Raw genomic sequence first — 24,325 nt, 5'->3', positions numbered from 1 at the left:
GGCAACTATTGATGTGCAAAATACCATTCCTTGAAAATATAAAATTTGGAATTTTGTATGTAGAACTATTAATATGTACTTTTAGAAAGATACTCAATGGATTTTTCAGAGGCTAAATGACATTTTCTTACATTACTGTTTTGATGGCTGCAGCTAATGGAGTATGTGCCTCTATATTTTTTTCTCTTTTTTTTTAAGTCTCAGGTTGAATTTCTAATATGGCAAACATGGAAATACATAACCCACAAAAGCTCCTTGGGAACGTAAATATCTTTTGAGCATCAAGGAATACTGAGACCAAAAATATTGAAAATAACTAAATTAGAGCGTGTGTTCTTAAGCAATCTGTGATATTGTATGCAAATACTGTGTGTATGTATATACATCTATATATATATATTCCCCCCCTGTGGGGAGAGGTATGTAACTCCACCACCTGCTCAAAGACTGTGGGAACATTCAAATTTTTTAACTCTTTTGCTTGTTGCTTCTTAAAGAAATGTCTCAATGTAACTCTTCTTTCATCCTATAGAAACTGGTTTTATCTGATTTCAGGGAAAACAATTTGCACAGAGACGGCTAGCTGGGACATCCAAAGACTTCAAACTGATATCTTCTACCACTGCTTTTCTAAAATTAGTTATTTCCATTAACCAAAATAGTATTTTTAAGTTCTATATGTGATGTGCCAGGCACTGTGGGGCTACTGTTAAAAACTAGACATTGCTCCTGAAATCTTCATGCTTACATTCAAGGAGGGAAACATATAAAGGTAGATAATTAGAATAGCAGGTATTGTGATACAAATATTACACCATAGGACAGTGTCTGTCAAACTCTGTGGTGAAGAACCAATTAAAAAAAAAACAACTGCTAATCCATGGCTATTATCTGTGTAAAATAGAATAAAAGTATGTCAGCAATTGTAACTTCTATAATTATCTTGTCACAGACTGGCGGTTTGCAGCTCAGCAATCTATACTTTGAGAAACGTGTTGCTTATCAAACACTTAGAAGGTGCATTTAATCCAAACTTGAGCAGTTCAGGAAGCATTTCTAAGCGGAAGCCCTTCTAAGAGGAGAACTAAGGGGGTAAAGGCCCTAGGCAGCACCAGCTGTATTTTGGCAAAGGTCTTTAGGCTGAAAGGAGTGAAACTTTGAGAGTGGGGAGAGATGAAACTGGAGAGGTATGCAGGGCCCAGATTGTGTGGGATGTTTGGATTTTAACAATGAGCAATGAAGAGGACTCAACTGGAAGTCACAAAATCGCATTTGTATTTTAGAACAGTTTGCATTCCGTGTGGAAGATGGACTGACAGAGGATCAAGACAGGGAGCCCATTTAGGAGGTTATTACATTGTCTAGGTAAGAGATAATGATGGCATGAAGGAGCGTAACTGCATGGGGATATAGAGTAGAAACCTGTTTACCAGTCTGGATGACAGAATATTAGAAATGATAGCTTCCAGAATTTTCCAGCTGGCAATATTATTTTTTAAGACTATGAAGGTTATGGTTTTGTCAGTTCTTGCTGTTAATACACACTATTTTTTTTTAAACATCTTTATTGGAGTATAATTGCTTTACAATGGTGTGTTAGTTTCTGCTGTATAACAAAGTGAATCAGCTATACATATTATTCATTCTTGGAGTGCAACTTTCTGTATTTGATGCCATAAATAATATTTATAGAACTTCATTCAAATAAGTTCTTGTTCATTTTTTCATGGGGCAGTAGACACTTACTGCTTTTCTTTTTTGTTATTTAATATCCATTTCTTCATCTACCCGGATTTCCTTTTGAGAAATTGCCTCTGTCCCATGGCATACAGTCACATGCTAATCAGATGTGCCCTCTCTGGAATCTGAAATTTGAGCAGACATTCTACCTCTGCTCCTAACCTGATTGACCCTGCTGTAAATTATGCCATATTCTAGCCCCTACTGTTGCCTTTGTTCTAGCAGAGTTCCCTAGTTACCTATGGATTCTGTGAGCTTCTGATAATTTGAATGAATTCTCTTCTGATTAAATTGGCCAGAGTAGGATTCTAGCTTGCAACCTTTCATGGCAAATCCAACAGAATCTGAAAGTTTCTTTCCTACGGGACACATTAAACACAACACTCTACATCACCGTTGTATAAGTATGAGTGTAAATATTTAACAAAAGTAAATCCCTCTTTTTAGAGCTATGCCTATTAAATATTAAGGTTATTTCTAAGTAGTGAGGAGGGAATTTCATTACATATATAATACAGAAGAAAGCAGAATGCTATAATGGTAAGAGCCTGGAGGTGAGCAGTCTGGGTTCACACTCTGGATGATGACCACTTTCTTGTGCAAATTACTAATCTCTCAGAGTTTCAGCTTCCTCACAAGCTAATAACAGTACCTGTCTCACAGAACTATTTTGGAGATTAATTAATACACACAAAATACTGCGAATACCTAACACAAATAAGAACCCAATAAATAGTCATATAATACAAAACCAGTTTCTGAAACATGGATAAGAAATATAAAACCCACAATGCAAACAAGATATTTTATTGGAATAACTACTAAACAATGGAGTACTAAAGGTATAATTTAGAATTTTAGAAATTAAACGGAGTATTTAGAGAATTCATATGTTGTATTAAAAGTTTAATATCTGAATTTGAAAAATAAAGTAAAATTCCACAATCACTGAAATGCTTACTTCTTCAAGGGATCTTCTCGGCTGTAAAGACTTGAGAAGCTTGTCTCCTGGCCTTGAAAAGAAATTTAAAAAAATATTAATAGTAAGGGAGAAGTCAATTAATTAAAGTATGTATTAATTTTATAATACAAAAAATCTGGAATTTTTTCCAAGATAATGAAAATTCCTTAAGGAATATTACAACTTCAAATTTAGGAAATTAGGAAAAACATTTTTAAAACCAAGCCATTAAAAAATTAAAGAAAATTCCAGATAAAGACAAAACACAAAGGATTAAAAAGAAAATAACACCTTTTTATGGAATAATGAATCAAAATTAAAAATCCTGGCTCAAAGTCAGAGAGAGGTAAAAACAGAGAGAAGGAGAGATAGAGATGGGGCTACAAGCAGAGAAACACCACCAAGGTCTCACTTTCCAAGACCAGAAAGCTAACAGCTAAATAAAATGTGCAGCTAGCCTCCATGATATTGGGTAGGCCAAAAAGTTCACTCGGGCTTTTCCATAACATCTTAACCCCACCTATGATGTCAAAAGTTATCGGTATATTGGTGAACAAGCATTTTGGTATTTTGTAACAGTTAAAATGAACCTCTAACTTTATTCAGCCAAATTAACGATAGGGTGAAAAAAATGAATGCAATTTTGGTATTTAAGTCATTGCAAAGAAACCTCTAACGTATCGTAATTAAACTGAAGAACCTCTTAAACAGTCCTTGCCTGTATATCCCAAGTTGTGATGCTGAAAAGATTACTCTAGCTCTATCTCTCATTTCAAACAATTTTAGTCCTTTCCCTCATGATCCTATTATTCTTCATAAACGCTCCTTTCTACTGCTCTATCTCTTCTCTCTTTAGAGGGAAACAAATGTGAAGTACTCTAATAGGGACATTTTTTTTTTCTTTAAGATTTGAGAACTGTGTATTTTCTAGACTTGATATGCTACCACATAGCTTCAGTTTATACAAGTGGAGGGTTTCCAATTCCTAGGAATTCTTCTATAATGTACTACTCATCACTTAAATGCAAGGGGTAAAGAGGTAACTGTACTGAAGTTAATTTCTGGAATTGTATATATCCAATAAGTAAGTGTATGTGTCCTATTAGAGTACTTCACTCTCTCAATAGTGTGATATATATATCTCCAATAGTTCATCCAACATATCCAAGTGCCTAACACAGAGCCTCAGGAATCACTAGAATCACATATAATAAACAGTAATTATGAGACCAATATGAGTTAGAACTCCTTGGATTAAGTTAGCTTTTTCTTACCATATATGTTGCCATTTTTCATTACTCCCCTGACATTAAAAATTAAATTATGTATTATAAAATTAAATATTTTTGTGAAGCTCCAAGTAAAATATTTGACAAAATTAGTTACCATTTGAAATTTAAAGATGTTCATTCCAGAAATTAAATGACATACAAAATATCTTTGCCAACCTAATGTTACAGAATGAGGTGTTAGGAGTTAGCTAAAAATTTTATACTCTGAAGTCCAACCTGTCCAAGCTTCACATAATAAATATTTAGATACTTACAATTTTCTCCTCTGAAGAAAGAACACCCTCTACTGCCACTATCTGGTACTGCTTATGTTTTAAATTCCCCACAAATTTCCGAAGTTGCTTGACACTGCTAGCTTCCATGTCTTGTTTTAAGAGTTTCTGCATTTCTCGAGAAGGACATCCAGGATCAAATACTAGTAAACATAATGTTCGGTTTTTTCTCTCTTCAATTCCAACAACTGTTTGACTATGACCTATCAAAAAATCAAGTAAGAGCTATATATATATATATATGTGTGTGTGTGTGTGTGTGTGTGTGTGTGATATCTACTTATATGTACAGCTATATACAGATATGTTACTATATATAAACACGCACATATATAGACACACTATATACACTTTCTATATATAGTGTGTGTGCACATGTGTATTTAGAATATAAATACAGTCAGTCCCTCTGACATATAGGTTATCTGAGTTCTTTCAGTTCTAAGACACTTTCAGTTTTCTTTGTTCAATTTTAGTTTTCTAAAGGCTTCATGGCAAAAAATTCTACTTTCACTATGCCGTATATTTTAGTTTTTCTTTCCTAATCCCATAGTCCTTCTTATTCAAATTATCTCAGAAGAATGGATTTGAAATTTACCTACTGAAGAACAAAAAGTCTCATGGTTCCAAAAGGTAAACAAGAGTCAATTTATACATACCAGAACTTCAATGGGAAGGGCTTAAACTTTCTAGCTTGTATCCTGAACAATGAAATTCCTAATATTTACTTCTCTTTCCTCCTGTCAATCCAAATCATCCATTCGACAAATTTTATGAAATATCCATATGCCAGGCACTATTCCATGCAGTTAGTGATACAAAAGCAAACAAAACAAACACTTCTGTCTTCATGGAGCTTATATTCTAATAGGAAGGAATTCTCCACAAACAAGGTAAATAGGTAAAGTTTATATATATCATGTTAGATAAAGAAAAATAAAGCAGGGAAGAGGGATAGGAAATGCCATTGTTGGAGGGGGGTAGAATAACAAGATGAATTTTTCAAAAAGATGGTCAGGGAAGGCCTCACTGAAGTGAGGTAAAGCCTTGGAAAATGTAAAGGATGAACAATAAAGGGAGAGTGAACCAGGTGGCCCTGAAGATACCAAGGACATCATCCATTACTGGAATGTGTCATGATGACAATACAGCTCTAAAAATAAGAGTAATGTCACAATACTCCTCTCCTCCCATTAATTATCAGAATCTTAACGTATCCTAAAGCAAAAGCCAATTGCCTGTCTCATAAAAATAAATTGTCTTATAAGTTATACTTAGTATCTGTAAGTTATACTAACCTTGATGTTGAAGATAGATAGGAGGTTTAGATGTAAACAGTACTTTCGGACTCCCTTCTCTCTCTGAAGAATAGTAGCTCAATATCCATTCGAATAAGCGAGGGTGTGTACCCAAAGGGCCAGTTGACTTGTGAAAGTCAATAATACGACACCTATAAAAAAAATTGACAAAATGGATTATTTAGAAAAATATTAAAAAAAATTTTTTCATCAATGGAGTTATAAAATACAAAAAATTCTTAATTTAGAATTAATTTTATTTCATCATCATTTTCTTAAGAAGAAATAAAAATTTTATTATTTATCTGGAAACTTATTTTATGAGGAAATTATTTAAATAACTTTTAAGGTTGATGACAGATATAAAAGTTACAAAAATTTTCTGACATATAAAACTTCCATTAGTAGTAAATGAGGGTCATACTTGATTTTTAAAAGTCTACCTATAACCTGAGACATAGGGACTTTTACTCCAAAGTCTCTAAACCCGATGATCAATTAGAAGCCGACCTCTAATTATAATTCCTCAACAGCCATTTGAAGCTATCAAAAATATCCTAAATATTTTTCCTGTCAGTTCTCTCAAATTTCAATAATAGACAAGAAAAGAATACCTGTAAAGATCATAAAAAACCTGTATGTACCCCCATCTATACATCTATCTATCTCCTATTTGGCAACAGACCATGGTGGTATTGTTTCCTCAAGAGGAAGTCAACCATGAATAAACCAAACTATTTTAAACAGGAGCACTATTTACACTTCTCAACAACTATTTTAAAAAAGGTCAAATATAAGTAAAAGCAATTAATATAGAGTCATGAAGCTTAAGGCAAACTTTCCATTAAAGATGATCATAAGCATCTATCTCCGATGTCTCTTGAAAGCCGAGGTCCACCAATCAGCTTTTTAGTGCCTCATTCTTCACTTTAGGAACAGACAGCTAAGGATTTTTAAAAGTTACAAGAAAGCCTTCCAAATGGAAAAGACTAAAATAAATAGACATGAAAGCAATTTAACATGGAGGATACAGAAAAATGCAAGGAATAGAAAAAAAGAAAATGTTGGAAAAAAATTTTACAACCATAAAAGAATATGATGGTATGAATTACCCCTTAAAATTAAAAACATGATTGTTAAAATAAAAATTTCAATAGAGTAGCTGGGAGATAACGTTGAGTAAATTTAGATAGTAAAACAAAATCAAAGAAAGTCAAAGAAGTTCAGTGGCCAACTAACAGGAGTTCCAGAAAGAAAAATAAAGAAAATGGAGGGATCATAATTATCAAACAACATTTAACCTCTAAGCTCTTACTACATGCCAGTCATAGTCCTAAGGACATTATTATCTCATTTAATTATCACTATAACTCTATGAAGCAGTAACTATTTACATGTTCTTTTATCAATGGTGGGACTAGGACAAGTTAAGTCGTAGAGCTAGCAGGCAGAAAGCTAGAATCAATTGTAGGCAATCTTACTTCAAAAAGTCTAAGCCCTTAACCACTATACTGAGATCTTATAGCCTACAATTCCAGATTCAAAAGGAAAAACAAATGCCCAACACAATGAATCAAAGCCCCACATCCAATGGTGAATTTTCATAGTATCGGGGCTAAGAAAAGATGCAAAAAAACTTCCAGAGAAAATAAATAGGTTATACACAAAGGAACAAAAATCAGATGGCAGCTTACCTTCTCTTTAGTAATACTGATTGCTAGAAGTCAACAGAGTAACAACTTGATCTGATTTGAAAATGATTTTGGGTTAAGAATAATACAGCCACACAAACTATCACTTCCGTAATAAGACTAGGTACCATTTCTTAGAAGGCTAATAAAGGAAGTGTTCAAGCAAAAGAGAGTAATCCAAAAAAGAGAGAGACATGGAATCCAGGAAAAATCCAGGACCCAATTCAAGAAAACAGTGAAGAAATGCAACATGATTAGAGCTGTGGAAGGGATCTAGAAGGCAAATAATGCAGACTAGAGCAGAGGAAAGACAGCTTCAAGAAAAAGGTGTCCAGGAATAAGGAGCACCTCAGATTTCATGATAAATGGAGTTTTTGGAAAAATTTGACCATGATGCAGCCAAACTGTAAAACGGAAAAGGAAAGGCAATTCTTAACTCAAAGAAAATTTTAAAAAGCTTTTCAGGAAAGAGATAAAATCAGCAATGAATAATATTTACACAGTCATGATGTAAACCCTGACTTTAACTTAATAAAAACTGAGATTTAACCATATTACAAAAATTGAGGGGAAACAGATGGGAGATATAAGGAGAATGCAATAGACAATGTCTAAAAGTGACAAACCAAGAAAAGGCCATGAAAGCATATTATTTAAAAACAATATAAGTGGGCTTCCCTGGTGGCGCAGTGGTTGAGAGTCCACCTGCTGGTGCAGAGGACACGGGTTCGCGCCCCGGTCTGGGAAGATCCCACATGCCGCGGAGCGGCTGGGCCCGTGAGCCATGGCCGCTGAGCCTGCTCCTCCGGAGCCTGTGCTCCACAACGGGAGAGGCCACAACAGTGAGAGGCCTGTACCGCAAAAAAAAAAAAAAAAAAAACAAAGAAAAAAAACAATGACAGCTGCCTCTGAGAGACAGGACTTGAGAATAGATAAGAGCATGAAATGGGGAATGAGTTGCTGGTTTTCATTGTAAGTCTTTCATTTTAATGCTACTTAAATTTTATTTTTTAACTATCCCTTTGATTAAAAAAAAACCACAATAACAAAAATTTCCCAGATATGACAATAACATTAACTTGGTTTTTTAGGTACATACTTTATCCTTAGGGAGGTCAGAAGTGTATATACTTCACATGCTCCAATCCAGGCCTTTGTTCCCTGTAACCTGTTATTAAGTTGAGAGGCACCCTGGGGATCAAAACCTTCCTTCCATGCATCTTCAATCATAGACTGAATTTTTGGAATGCAAGGAACTGACATACCTAAAATTATACAAAGCAAATATGTAATATGACAGTAAAGTACTGAATAATATCATTTAGCAGTACACCATACATTCTACAGGAACCTACAGTTTTTATGCCATTATTTCTGACATCTTCTACCATATCATTTTCTCTTCCTTCAACCAGAATTCAGGTTTTTAGTGTAAATATCCACTAAAATACATCTTTATTAAAGCTATTAATTGTGCCTACTATATATTAATTCATTCCACATCAAATGTACTTTATCAGATGATAAGTTCAGGGTATCGTATTTCACATACCTTTCAAGCAATCATCATAAGCATCATTTTGTAATAATGATGAAAGCAGCATTTGGAAATTTCTGTAACCACAACCCCAACCTTTGTCACCAAAAGATGACTGAAAGTGATCCACTACTGTAGAAAGCCACACACGCCTCACATCTGTGGCAGCATTCTGATAATACCTATAAAGTGCTTCCATAATTCCTAAAGTGAAAAAGAGATTTAGAAAGTTTAGAGGAATATCATCTTTCTATGGCTGTCTCATATATTTCTAATATCAACCTCTTTCTCAAGGGCCACATCTAAATCCTGTCGATTCCATCTTCTTTATCTTTTTACTGATATAATCTTGGTTATTGTCCTGCTTATTTACTACTATGAGAGTTTCCTAATACTAGCATATTACTTATTATGCTGAATTGAAACTGTTTGCTTCCTTCACTTCTGCATCTGCAGGGCCAGCACATAAAAGTACACTGCTGAATGAATGTTCTTGACCCCCCATTTTATTATACATTCTGCTGGACATCATTCTTTCTGAAGCTCAGTCCTAGTCAATTTGCTCTCAATTTAAAAACTTCAATAGCTTCCTATTACCCATGGAATAGTTTTAATCCATGGTATATGAAGCCCACAGGAGGCTATCCTCTAACTTATCTTTATTTCAAACCACTCTTCTTGCCACAATTTTGGCTGTGGCCTAACTGAACATGATTTTGACCATGGAGTTTTCATTCAATTACAATATTTACTAAGCACTTTTAAAATACTTAGCACTATGCTAAGCATTGAGGATACAAAGTATTATGACAATATTCCTTAAAACCTCCTGGACCCAGATTATAATAAGTGCTATAGCATGAATAACAAGGTGTTAGGACAGGGTACATCTGATTCTATCCCTTTCCTCCTTCTAGTAACTCTCCCTATATTTCAAAATCCTACTGATACCTTCAGAAGCAAATGCTACAGTCTTTGTAAACACTTTTCCTGATTCCATAACCCCAAACAAAAAGGTCCTCTTTTTCTGAACAATCACTACATTTTACTTGTGCCTCCTAGGTACTGGTCATATTTCATGGCAGAATTCTACAGTTCTTTGTGTATACTTTACAGACTCTGGGAAGCTTATTGGCAGGAAAATCTTATTTGGATAGCCCATACTTTCTCACATAGAACATGGCACCAAAAAGGCAATCACTAAATACTTTACTTGAATGAAGATTATCCTATAGGAAAATGGGTTTTTGTCTTTAAGAAGGCAGAGTCAATAAATCAAAACAATTAAAGGAACCAAGAGTTGTAGCTGTGCCTACACTATGAAGGACAGAAATATAGACCATTATAACCATTTCCAGGGAACTTAAAAAGATTAGACTCACCGTCAAGAAAAAGAACAATTAAAATGCTATATAACTGAGTACTAAATGTTGTAGCATGGAATGGGTACTCTAGGAATTCAGAGAAATTAATGTGAGATTCAGTATCACAGACTTTGATAAAGAGATCAAGATTTGAGAGACATTTAAGAGTGAGGTGGAATAATAGAAAAATAGGGGAAAAAAGTAATGTACATTCTAATATACTTTAGCATAGTTATTACTAACTCAATGATGCCTCATTGTGTATGTAATACTGTCCTAGTAACCACATCATAGCACTTGCTTTTAAAGGAAAATTTCCTCATAATTAAAGTTCTTTATTTCTTAGCACCTAAATGTCTTTAGATATTTTCCAAGATGAATGTACCTTCTGTTAAATTCTATTCTATTCTATATAGAATATAGAATGTTAAAATAATGAGACTCTTCAAATGAGAGCAGCTTCAATTAACATCTGCATAACTAACAAAAAATACAAATTTTATTTGGAAGTCTGGATTTCCTGGATCTGGATTTCTTTTTCCTTCCCAAGGTTAGGGAAGTTTTCAGAGAGCCAGTGTCTCCTGGAGGGGAGCCTTACACACGGCTGGTGTCCTGGTTTTTACGCCTGGTACCCCAGCTTTCACAGCTGCCACCCTGACAGCCTGATTCTGGTGGCCAGGAGGGCTTGCATTCCTGGGTCTCACAGGACTATGGCAATCGGGAAGACAATTCTTAGAAGGCCGCCATCTCCAGGGCACTGCACAGACAAAAAACTGAGGCATATCCCCAAGTCTTTCTCTGAAGGCAGCCTCTTTCTTTGTCTTAGAGATTCAGCCTGGGGGGCAAGCTTCAGGATTGGCACATATCTAGTGGACTAGGGAGCTGCTCTCAAGGAACGAAGGCTGTGGATGCCACCTTGGCATTCTCCCTCTTACTCCAGCTTACCAGTAACTTCCAGAAAAGAGCCCACACACTTGTGTGCAACCCTGATTTTTGCGATTGTCACCCAGGGGACACTGCCATATCACCTGGTCAGCAGGCCTTATACTAGCAGTCCAACAGGACTGTATATATTTGCATACTTTTGAAAGCTGTTGCAGCCACTATTGAAAACAGTATGGAGGTTCCTCAAATAAATAAAACTAGAACTACCATATGATCCAGAAATTTCACTACCATATGACACAGCAAGCCAATCTGTTTCAGAAGAAAACAAAAATACTAACTTGAAAAGATATATGCACCCCTATGTTCACTGCATAACGGTTTATAATAAACAAGATATAGACCCTAGGTGTCCACTGAAGGATGAATGGATAAAGAAATTGTGGTACACATACATACACGCAAAGGAATGCTACTCAGCCAGAAAAGAGAATGAATTTCACCATCTGCAACAACATGGATGGACCTGAAGGGTAATAACGCTTAGTAAAATAAGTCAGAGAAAGACAAATACTGTATGTTATCACTTATATGAGGGATCTAAAAAATAAAACAAAGGAATGTAACAAAACAGAAACAGACTCACATATATAGAGAACAAATCAGTGGTTAACCAGTGTGGAGAGAGAAGGAAAAAGGGGCAAAATAGGGGTAGGGGGTTAAGAAGTACAAACTACTATGTATAAAATAAATAAGCTACAAGGATATATTATACAGCACAAGGAATATAGCCAATATTTTATAATAACTTTAATCTAAAAAGTACTGGATCACTATGTTGTATACCTGAAACTAATATAATATTGTAAACCAACTATACCCCAATAAAAAAAAATTAATGTAACAACAACAAAAAACAAAATGAGAAGGATAACACACACATACATACATACAATGGAATATTATTTAGCCACAGAACAGAATGAAATCTTGCCATTTGTAACAGTGGAGGGACCTTAAGGGCATTATGCTAAGTGAAGTAAGTCAGACAGGGAAAGACAGATACTGCATTATCTCTCTTACATGTGGAATCTAAAAACACAACAACAAAACAACTACCACCACCACAACAAAAACAAGCTCATGGATACAGGGAACAGACTGGTCTTTGCCAGAGGCAGGATGTGGGGGGATGGGAGAAATGAGTGAAGGGAGTAAAAAAAAATCTTTAGCACTAAATCGATTACTTCTAAATAAAAAGGACACAGTACATTACAGGTCAGTGTTCTTCAATCTTTTACAGATATATTTATTTTAAATTATACATACACTACTATATTCTCCAGTAACTCTAAAACATATGTATAAACAGAAATTAAAGGATACCATAAATTAAAGACAAGTAGAAGTTCTAATATTTTCTTCCTATATACCCTAATGCATCATATTACACATCTGCTGGGAAGTCCTATCCTGTATGGAAACTTTCTGCAGGGAGACCCTTGAAGTATAAAGACAGCCTTCAGAAACAGACGTATGGATATATGAAAATATGACATATGTGTTACAAATACATGGAGACAGTACAGATTTGCTAAGTGGTACTGAGATAAACAAGCAATAACAACTTAGTATTATAAGTATCACTACAAATAAGGGGAAAAATTAGATCCATACCTTCTCTTTCGCTCACTCAACTTTTTCCCTCCTTCCCTCTCTCTCACACAGACATATGCACAAATAAATTCCAAGTTGATTAAAAGTCAAAATATGAAAAGCAAGGTATAATTTTTTTTTTTAGTAACGGCTACTTTATTTTATTTTATATTTTTGGCAGTGCCGCTTGCGGGACCTTAGTTCCCCAACCAGGGATCAAACTTGTGCCCCCTGCAGTGGAAGTGCGGAGTCCTAACCACCAGACCACCAGGGAATTCCTGAATATGAAAAGCAGGCATAAATTTTTCTTTTGTTTTGTTCTATTTTTTTTAATTTTAGTTTATTTGATTGAAGTACAGTTGATTTACAATGTGTTAATTTCTACTGTACAGCAAAGTGACTCAGTTATACATATAATATTCTTTTCCATATTATGGTTTATCACAGTGAGTTGATTTTTATGTGCTAAAATCACTTCCAGTTGGCATAAAAAAATACCATGATCTATGTGAAGGAACTATCTTTTTAAAAAAATATATACTTTTTTAAAAACTTTTTATTTTATATTGGAGTATAGCTGATTAACAATTTTGTGATAGTTTCAGGTGTACAGCAAAGTGATTCAGTTATACATATACATGTATCTATTCTTTTTCAAATTCTTTTCCCATTTAGGTTGTTACATAATATTGAGCAGAGTTCCCTGTGCTATACAGTAGGTCCTTGTTGGTTATCCATTTTAAGGGTATAAATATTTAAAGACAATATAAAGGGATATGTTTATGATCTCAAAGATGGGGGGGTTTCTTAAACAAGACACTTAGAAAACAAATAAAGGGAAAGATTAAGAAATTCAATTATATTCAAATTTAAAATTCTGTCTAATTGAAGACACCATGTACAAAATTTAAAGGCAAATTATAGATTTGAAGAAGATATTTGCTCCTCATATAATCAATGAAGAATTAGTATCCTGAATACTTAATGGACTTCCAAAAATCAATAAGAAAAGGACAAACAACCCAACAGAGAAGGGGAAAAGGAAGGGACTAGGTTATTTACAGAAGAAACTAACTCAGGAGTAATCCGAGAAATACAATTAAGAGATGTATCCTCCTCTCATGCCCTATTAAATGGCAAAAATTAAAAAGTGTCACGATACAAAGTATAAGTCAGAACACACTGATGCTAATGTAGATTACAACCATTTTAGAAAACAACTCCATAATACCCTTAACAAAGTTAATTATGCAAATACCCTTTAATCTAGTATTTCCAGTCTGGATGTTAGAGAAACTCTTGAGGGGGAAACCTGTTCACAATTTGTAAGAATAAAACACTGGAAACAACCTAAGTAATACAAGGAAATTCTATACAGCAATCAAAATGAATGAAGTACAGTTATAAGAATCAATATATTTAAGCAAATCCAATTAAAGCATACATATTGTATACCAATTTACACGTAGTTTAAAATATAAAAGATTATGTATTATTATGGAAACCTACATATAAGATAAAATTATTAAAACATATATGAGACTGATAAATACCAAATTCAGGATAATGATTCCCTTTGTGGAGGACAGAAATCAGAATGAATGAGGGGTACGCAAGGGGTTTAAAATACATATGAAAGGGTTTACAGCTTTAAAACATTAAATTTCATAAAAACTGGGTGGCGGGAACAAAGCTGTTTTCATATAATTTGGTTTTTTTTTAAACTATACTAACAGACATGTTAAAAAAAAATGTTAAAAACATCAGGAAAAATGGCATTCTTTGGAACAAGACAGATCTGATTGTGAATACCAGCTGGGCCAATAACTAGCTATGTAACCTTACCTTGGGAAAGTAATTTAACCTAAGTCACAATGACCTCATCCAGAAAAATCGAACAGTACACAAGATTTTTCTTTTGAGAGTTACATGATACAATATATATAAAGGTCTTAGTATCTAAAACTGTACTGAACAATACGGTAGAAACTATTTACAGGTGGCTATTTGAACACCTGAAGTGTGGCTTGTCCAAACTGAGATGACCTGCAAAGTAAAATACACATTGGATTTTGAAGAATTGTAAAACATCCCATTAACAGTTTTTAATACCTATTACATGTTGACATATTATGGACACGCTGGAAAAATATTAAAATTAATTTCACCTAGTCCTTTTTACTTTTTCTAATGTGACTACTGGAAATTTAAAATTATTTATGTGGCTCACATTCTACTAGACAGCAATTGTCTAGAACATAGTAAGCACTTAAAAACTTTTCTAAAAGGTTTGTTTCCAAATGTCAAATAAATTGACACAATATAAAAGTGAATTATTTTTAAGTGAATTATTTACTATAAAAATAAAAGTTCAGGAGTTTTAAAACAACAAACAAAAAATTACTTGAACACACAGTCTCACCTAAAACTATATAAACTATGGGTTATGAAAATTACACAAAATTCAAATAATTCTGATTATTACTTCAGTGTGTATGGAGTATTAAAACCATGATTTGGATGTTTAAATACTCACCAGAAGTTTTTGTTTTTCCATCATCAATACCAATAGCTAGTGATTCCATCATATCAGCTTTTCTTCTATGAAATTCAGATGGATGCATTCTTCCCCTATTTACTTCTATCTCCATATTTCGTAGCTGCTGTTGCTTGTACCCTCCAGAATTATTTAAACCATATTGTCTCTATTGAACATAAAAACAAATGACTTAATTTTTATGTCCCTTTACATTAATGAGGATGGAAACTTCCCACTATTTTTTATATCTGGAAATATATTTTGAAACATTCTGGTTTATAGACATTTATACAAGTCAACTTAAAGATTTTTATGAAAAATAAATCACACACAAAAAAATCCCTAAGTTAATAATAGCCTTTCTCTACAAACAACCATCATGGTAAGAGACTTGTTTTCCTTGTAGTAGGGAAAGTAGAGAATCCTGTCTTCCTACTAATGGTACTGTGAAAGGCAGATGAGTTCTGACCATACTGCTGATTTTTTCAAGACAACCTGTCAGTACTTGTTATTTGGTTCCTAGGCTAGCCTACAAAGGCCTACTTAATCCATAATTCATTCAGGTATTCATTCTATGTAGTGAATGAACTATGTTTTTGCACACTGACAATAATATGTTAAAACAGCCCCTATGGAAAACATTTCTGAGATCTGAACAAGTAACCTGCAAACTTACATAATAAACTCCCTTAAACACCGAAAAGTTTTTGTATTGATAAATGTTTCAAAATTATATAAGGCAAAGACGACTTAGGAAAAGCCAACTTTCTTTTCTCCTCTGAATCCTGGTGGGAAAATAATTTTGCAAATAAATGAATCATGAATGAGAAAAATAGCCTAAATTAGATATTCCAAAGGAAGAATAGCCATGTCTAAGATACTGGAGAAAAAAAAGTAAGAGGTCAAATAAGATCAGGAAGATTATAATATGTACAATGCATATTAGTATTTTAAAGGCTTTGAGAAGACCCCAAGTACACAAACCTGTTTAAGTGGACACTTTCAAACCTATTCAATCATAAACCCTTTTTACTCATACATTAGCTCTTATTAGCACATAGAAAAAGAACACTCAAAAACTATATGAGCATTATTAACACAGATGACATCATAGTCTACAGCACATTAGGTCTGAAAAAAGTAGAAAAAGATGTTAAAATTTTTAATGCATTAAAAATATAATAGATGCTACCAGTTTAGTTCAACAGATACCACCACTCACCTAAAAAAAATGAAGTCTCAAACATCATCAAAAAGCATTTTCCATTAAAAATGGTTCTTTCTAAATGCCTGAATTACAATCACTAAAAGAATTTAAGACTCAGGAGACATTAATTCTAAGTTTCTGTTTTAAGTACCTATACAAACACTTAAAATTCCGAGTCTCAATTTCCTAATTTTTCCCATTGACATAGGTTTATATCCAGGCTTTACCATTTAATACTGCCAAACCCTGAGCAAGTTAAGCTACTTAAGTACTTTATGTCTCCATTTCATCTTCTGTTAAAAAAAAAAGTCTAAAATAACTTCATGGAGCAGTGAAGATTTTAAGATACTTTATATGAAGTGTTCACCCTAGTACATGACCAGAATGAGTACTTATAAATGGTGGCTGTTATGAACTATAAAAAATATATGTAAAAAAATATTTTGTATAATAAAGACAAAAATAATAGGCTGAAGGCTTGATAGCATGTTTGAAAAATAAGAACTCTAACCAAACCAAAATAATATAATTGCTATTAATCTTTGTACCTGCAGGTTCTGAAATTCTTCCATTTCTTGTCTTGATTCTTCAGATCTCCTCTTTCTGTCTTCTTCTTGTTGAAGCTGTTGAGCCAATTCCAGATCTCTAGAACACTGGACTCTATCCATACCTATTATACATTTTTAATGTTTAGAATAAAATAACTACTGAAATAAAGGCTCACTTATATGTTAATACATATTTTTTAAAAGGAGTAAATGCTATTATTTTGCCATTTATTCATGACTACGATGTCACAGAAACACTGAGAACAAATCTAGCAGAACTTGGACTGCTTCTGTAAGGGTATAACCTCCACTTAAATCGCTAATACTCGCTGAGTGTTTAGGCTGTGACAGGCACTTCTTATTAATTATCTCATTTGGATCCTCATAACAACCTTAGGAAGTTAGGTATTATTATCTACTAAGGAAACCAGAACTTAGAGAAATTAAGTAGCACCCTTGAGCAGTGCCCCTCATTAACAAAAATAAGGCATATTGGTTTTTAAAAGAAATACTAGGGGGAGGAAGGAAATAATAAAGAAGGTAAAAATGTAAGTTTGCAAAGTACAGATATTAGATTGTAACTTAATTACAGTCTGACCCCTAAGCAAATAGTACAACTATGGAACATCTTGCCCTTTTTCCTCTCTACCCAGTGTCCCACAGATCCATTAGTGAGTGTCTTCTGGCCAGCATCTCCTTGACCTCCCAATTTGATGGTTTAATTATGTATTTGAATATTCTTTCTTTCCTTTCAAATCTCTCAGCCTCTGCTACATCTTCCTAATTTGTCCCTACTTCCACTGGTAGAAATATGCAATTCAAAACTGATTCTTAGCATACTTCTGAAGCTATCAACAGTGATTCACTCAGACCATATTTTTCTCTCATCACCCACTACAGGCTTACAGAATAATTTATGTACCCATACAAAGCTTATCATAAACAAAGTAAGAACTATTAGACTCTCAATTTCAGAGATTTATTCTTCCATAGTAATTAGTAAAGAACCACCACAGTAGAGAACTGTTCCATCTTTACTCCAGTAATTCTCATCTTCGTATTAGGCTGAGTGAGCAGTCAGTGCTGTCCCTGGACATCACTAAGTGGTGCTAGGATCATTGATAATGAACACTAAAAACCCCTGCATTAACAGGAGATATCTATGTACCCTAAGAAACTGAAATCCAGTAGAACACAATTGGTTTCTCTTTAGGTCTACATTACATTTTGTTTCAATGGAATTGTGAAAATCATATAGGATCTTTCCACTTCTAAGGCACCCTCATGATTACTTAATCAATACCACTATTAAAAAAAATAGGGGACAGAGGAAAACTTTAGAATCTCTTATAAAACTAGTAGGTGGTAATAAAGAAACTAGAAGAGTATCTGAAAATGCACTTGAAAAACTTTTAAGTCTCATAGTTCATATTCTTTTTAAAATTATATGTGCCATATGGCAGCTTCCTAGTTCATAAACAATTTTTACTGACAAGATGCTAAATTCAACTACTTCCAGCTGCTGAAAGAATGGTCTCAACTTATAAATCAAAAAGATTTTTTAAATTGTACAATATTTCACTGTCTTCTAAATACTGATGTTCTAGGTCAAAACCCTGGATTCACACCCCTAGTTCAGTTGTTAGTCACAATAGTTCATCCTTTATAACTTTTCTGTGAAAGAACTTCTTTAAAAAGTTGAAGCGGTATTAGAATTTTTTAAGGGACAGATTTATTTTTAACCAGTGTGGGTTTTTTTTCCCCTCTATAACACTAATCTAAAAAGTAGATAGTATCCTAGGAAGTAGAAATCAAATCATGACATTCTTATCTTTAAACATATAGGCATACCTCGTCCAAAGTTGCTTTCTTCCAAATGCAAGTCAACATGTTCTTGGAGAATATGGTAATTTGTACAGATGAGCCCACACATAGGGCAGTCATAGAGTGGTTGATTACAATCTGTATTAGAGATATAATTTAGTTGGTTTGATTTTTAAAACCTTAAAATTTTTCACCCCAAGTCAAAGACTCTACTACCCACTAACTTTATTAAATAAGTAAAAGCTCTTTGTAGTTGGATTTAAAGCAATTTTTCTACTTCTAGGGTCAAGATGAAAGCCTGAGCATAAGCACAAACCTCTTACAATAAAGGAAAATATTAATAATAAACATTTAGCTCCGTAGTCAAAACAAGAAAAGAAAAGGAAAAAGGAAAATCAAATGGTAAGTAGAGACCAGTTCAGATATGGACTTTGGGGGCTGGATTCTCAGTACCCTCCAAACTGCGTGGTGACATGCAGAATTCAAGCATTCAGCAAAAAGCAGGACACTGGGATCAAATGCCCTAGTTGGGAGCATGCCCAAGACAGAAGAAATGGTACCTCTACAAGACCAAGACCTGGCTGATACTGGGTACCGAAAATGTTGTTATGTTATTAGGGAACTGCAAATTAAAACAAGATAACACTACACATATATTAGAATGACCAAAATCTGGACCACTGACAACACAAAATGCTGGCAAGGATGTGAGCAAGAGGACCTCTCATTCACTGCTGGTGGGAATGCAAAATGGTACAACCACTTTGGAAGGGTTTCGCAGTTTCTTATAAAACTAAACACATTGTCACCATATGATCCAGAATCATGAATTCCCTTGTATTTACCCAAATGAATTGAAAATTTCTGTCCACACAAAAACCGGTACATGGACATTTATAGCAGCTTTATTCATAATTGCCAAAACCTGGAAGCAACCAAGATGTCCTTCAGTAGGTGAAGAGATAAATAAACTGTGGCACATCCAAAGGAATATTATTCAACGCTTAAAAAAAAAAAGAATGGGCTATCAAGCCATAAAAAGACATGGAGGAATCTTAAATGTACATTACTTAGTGAAATAAACCAATCTGAAAAAGCGACATACTGTATGATTCCAATTATATGACATTCTGGGAAAGGCAAAAATATGGATAGTAAAAAGATCAGTGGTTGCCAGGGGGAGGGAAGGATGAAAAGGTGGAGCACAGAGGAATTTTAGGGCAGTGTGACTATTCTGTATGATACTAAATACTAAATGGTGGGTTCATGTAATTATACATTCGTCAAAACCTGTAGAATAGGGCTTCCCTGGTGGCGCAGTGGTTGGGAGTCTGCCTGCCAATGCGGGGGATGCGGGTTCGACCCCAGTTTGGGAGGATCCCGCGTGCCGCGGAGCGGCTGGGCCCGTGAGCCATGGCCGCTGGGCCTGCGTGTCCGGAGCCTGTGCTCCGTGACAGGAGGGGACGCAGCAGTGGGAGGCCAGCATACCGCAAAACAAACAAACAAAAAAACCCAAAAAAACCCCTGTAGAATATATAACACCAAGAGTGAACCCTAATGTAAACTATGGACTTTGAGTGATATTGATGTGTCAATGTAGATTCACTGATTTTAACAAACTATCACTTGGTATGGGTTGTTGAATAATGGAGAAGGTTGTGAGGATAAGGGGACAGAGGGTATACGGGTAATCTCTGTACTTTCTACTCAATTTTGCTGTGAACCTGAAACTTCCCTAAAAAATAGCATTTATTAGATTTCAAAAAATGAATTTATGCACTCTCCTTAACCTTTTATAGAAATTAACTCAAATGAATCAGACTTAAATGTAAAATTCAAAACTCTAAAACTTCTAGAAGATAACGTGGGAAAGGTGACCTTGGGTCTGGCAAGGAGTTTTGATACAACACCAAAAGCATAACCCATGAAAGAAGAAATCAAGTAAGTTGAACTTCATTAAAAGTAAAAACTTCTGTGCTGTGAAAGGCACTGTTAAGAGAATGAAAAGACAAGCCTCAGACCAGGAAAAAATATTTGCATAAAACATTATCTGATAAAGGACTTGCATCCAAAATATATAAATTACTCTTAAAAACTCAATGGTATCAAAGAAATACATGATTCTAAATGTGTATGCACCCATAAAAGAGCCTCAAAATACATGAAACAAATCCTAATAGAGCTGAAAGGAAAAACAGACAAATACACAATTATAATTAGGGACTTCAACTCCCTTCCAAAAACCGGTAGAACTGCTAGACAGGAAATCAGCAAGGACATGGAAGATCTGAACACGATCAAACAACATACCCTAATTGACAAATATAGAACACTCGACCCAACAACCACAGAACACACATTTTTTCCCCAAGTGTCTATGGAACATGTGCTGAGATAGACCATATACCATACCTTAGGCCATAAAACAAGTTTCAAGAAATTCAAAAGAACTTAAACCATAAAGTTTGTTCTCTGATCATAACAGAATCAAACTAGAACTTGGTAACAAAATCTGAGTTCCAGACAGTTCAGATGCCACTGGGCTGGTGGTAAATAAAAGAATGGCCTCTGCAGGGCTTCCCTGGCGGCGCAGTGGTTGAGAGTCTGCCTGCCGATGCAGGGGACCCAGGTTCGTGCCCCGGTCCGGGAAGATCCCACATGCCGCGGAGTGGCTAGGCCCGTGAGCCACAGCCGCTGAGCCCGCGTGTCCGGAGCCTGTGCTATGCAACGGGAGCGGCCACAGCAGTGAGGGGCCCGCGTACCACAAAAAAAAAAAAAAAAAAAATGGCCTCTGCAAACTGGACTCTGAGTGTATTTCTCCTCAGAAAGTTTCTAAAACTATTTTCAATGTAGCTGAAACATTTACTATTTGCATCAAAACTCTTTTCCATTATTGTATTTTCATATTGCAATAATGGCAAATGAACAATGTTATAAACAAATTGAAAACACATTTGTAGTGATCTCATTTACAAATCAACTTTTGGGACACCACATATTAAACTGAGACTACTGCTACTTACTTATTATATAAAACGAATACTTTACCTTCTAATGGAGTGTCTAAAAGATCGGCATGCTCTGTTTTCACATGAGTTTCCATATCTTGACTACAACCTTCTATTTTTCCACAGAATGGACATTCAGGAGGACTATACATTGCTTCATAAATTGATCCTTTAATTTTGGTTCGGTCAGACTGTTTTTCCTTACTTTTCAGGAATTTTCTAGATTCAGTTAAGTTCTCTGAATGAAAGCCTTTATGTTTTAAAATACCATTGTTAGGCGGGCCTTGAGCTGAAATTTTCGGATGATTAGATGCACAAGCTGAATGAATACTTGAATTAACTTCCATTCTACACTGTAGGGTGCTGTCCTTCCTGCTATTGGAAGTTCCACACTGTACTGTATTAATCCTCTCAAAGTTTTTTTCTAGTTCATTTTGCTCAAAATGAGCAGTTTCAATATGAAAACACATTTCATCATAATTCACACCTGACAACTTGCAAAATGGACATGTAACTTCATTTTCCATGTGAACAATTAGGAGGTGAGTCTTCATGTCTGGTTCTGAGGTTACTGTTTCACCACATATATTGCAAGATAGCATGGTACAGCAGGTAACTAGAAAAGAATACAATATTATTTTAAGTTAGAAAGTAGAAGTTGAAGAAAATACATTTTATAAAATGATTTCAAGCAATTATATTTGTTATTTATAACTGGATTATTTAGATAAAGAAATTTTCAATGTACTTACTGTTCCTCAAATACACAAATTTATTTATAAATCACAACCAAAATTTCACTACTGTATTTCAAGTTTATGGTTTCGATAAAACAAAGGCAATAATAATGCAAATTAAAGTAAATAATTTTTCAAAAATTCCAAAAAGTGTGTATCTGGACTGAGGTAGAGAAAAAATAACGTTTATAAACTTGCCCAGGTAAAATAAGTCAAGTAAGAGAAAACAAAGAGAAGAAACCTTACCAACTGATATATCTAAATAAAAAACTTTAAAGTTATTAACAATGAATTGGGTAAATAAATCTTTATAATAGCAGTTAACAGTTAAAGAGCTTTACATGTATCAAACCAATTCAAGCATCATTATTATCATTCTATATGGAGGAAACCCTGGCTCAGATATGTCACCAGCGCCAAAAAATGGTTAGCCAAAATGCTAACCCAGTCACTCTCCAGAGGCTGTACTCTCCACCCAAAGAAATAAAAGCAGAGTGAGCATCATAGAAAACAGCACTGATTCCAGAGTCAAAGAGAACTGGATTATAATCTCAGGTTTCATAATTTTAGGTGAGACATCTCACCTCTTTGAGGTTCGGTCTACAAAACGAGTTGTACTAAATCAGCAGTCATTTCTGGGTTTTACGGACAAATAATGTACTGGCTACTGACACAAAGGTGATTTTGCTAAAAGTAATTTTCAAAAAGCAATCACCATCACAACCTTTCTACTACAGATTACCGTTCAGCTAAAAACTATTCAGAAAACAAACAGGAAATGAAAAATAAGAAAATTATTCCCATCATTTAAATAAATGTAGCTTTCTAAGAACTCCCAACTTTGTCCTTTTTTCCATCCCTTCAGGTAAGTGAAAATAGTCTCTGATTTTAGATGAAAATTCTCCCAAACCCCCAGTGGGAAGAACGTCACACGCAGAGAAGTTTCTACGTTCCCCGGGCTGGGACACAGCTGGACGCACAATGATGCGCTTCAACTCCCTAACACTTAGATCACAACAAGGGGATGAGAGAAGTACGGAGGCCGGCGAGAGGTGCCGGAGCCTACCCAAGGGTCCATGCCAGCATCCCGGGCCAGGACAGGAAACCAGCCCCGATACTAACTGGGTCAAAGCGTTGGGCCCAGGGAACCTGGGCTGGACGGTCAGTTCCTACTGGCCTGGACAGCCGGCCACAGGCCGGCCACACTGCCCTGTGCTTGGCTTCCTCTTCGGATCCCGCGGCTGACGCCGTCTGGCTTGCGGGCAGAGGAGTTCGTGCGCGGCGTCGATTACCTTTCCCGGCGTAAAAGACTGAGGCAGGCCCTCTTTCTACCCAGAGACTCACGGTGAACCGAGAAGAGAACCAGGGACTCCGAAAAGCTTCAGCCTCCAGGAACGAATTCAAAAAAGCTCTTTTTCTATTCCCCGGAAGGGAGGGACTCCCAGCATGCACCGCTTCACGCCAATCTGGGTTGTAGTGCATTCTGGGAGTCGTAGTCTTTTTGCATCTTCCCGACAAGGTTCCAACGCCTAATTTACGAGGAGAGGGCAAGTCCCAGGGCATTACACGAATCCACAATACCCACTATCCAGGGCCTGACTGAGTAGCACTCTATTACGTTATCAATAAAGGGCTTATAATGCTACAGCGTGCCAAACTCAGAGCTATGGAGGATGACAAAGACACGTTCTTGCCTCAAGGTTACAAGATAACGCTATCTTGATCCCTGAATTAAAAATATGAAACAGCTCTTGGGAATTAAAAAA

The 24,325-nt window shown here is 35.2% G+C and overlaps 1 protein-coding gene across 2 annotated transcripts; it reads right to left on the bottom strand.

The window, feature by feature from the left end:
* Window positions 1-37: 37 nt before the first annotated feature.
* On the bottom strand, window positions 38-23,979 carry ZUP1 (zinc finger containing ubiquitin peptidase 1). 2 transcript variants are annotated; one of them, XM_060030047.1, is made up of 10 exons: window positions 23,682-23,979; window positions 21,863-22,438; window positions 18,842-18,952; window positions 16,991-17,112; window positions 15,233-15,401; window positions 8,807-8,995; window positions 8,354-8,519; window positions 5,564-5,715; window positions 4,248-4,468; window positions 38-2,753 (listed from the first exon to the last, which is right to left on the bottom strand). In XM_060030047.1, exons 2-10 carry the CDS (start codon window positions 22,422-22,424, stop codon window positions 2,706-2,708), a joined length of 1,740 nt encoding a protein of 579 aa, XP_059886030.1. In that variant the 5' UTR covers window positions 22,425-22,438; window positions 23,682-23,979; the 3' UTR covers window positions 38-2,705. The 2 variants fall into 2 exon arrangements, with proteins under 2 accessions (XP_059886030.1, XP_059886029.1); XM_060030046.1 differs by having other exon boundaries at window positions 23,852-23,976.
* Between the last annotated feature and the right edge of the window lie 346 nt (window positions 23,980-24,325).

This window comes from Delphinus delphis, chromosome 14 (genome assembly GCF_949987515.2).
Source record: "Delphinus delphis chromosome 14, mDelDel1.2, whole genome shotgun sequence".
In the NCBI taxonomy this organism is placed as follows: domain Eukaryota; kingdom Metazoa; phylum Chordata; class Mammalia; order Artiodactyla; family Delphinidae; genus Delphinus; species Delphinus delphis.
This window is presented reverse-complemented; position numbering and strand designations above follow the sequence as displayed.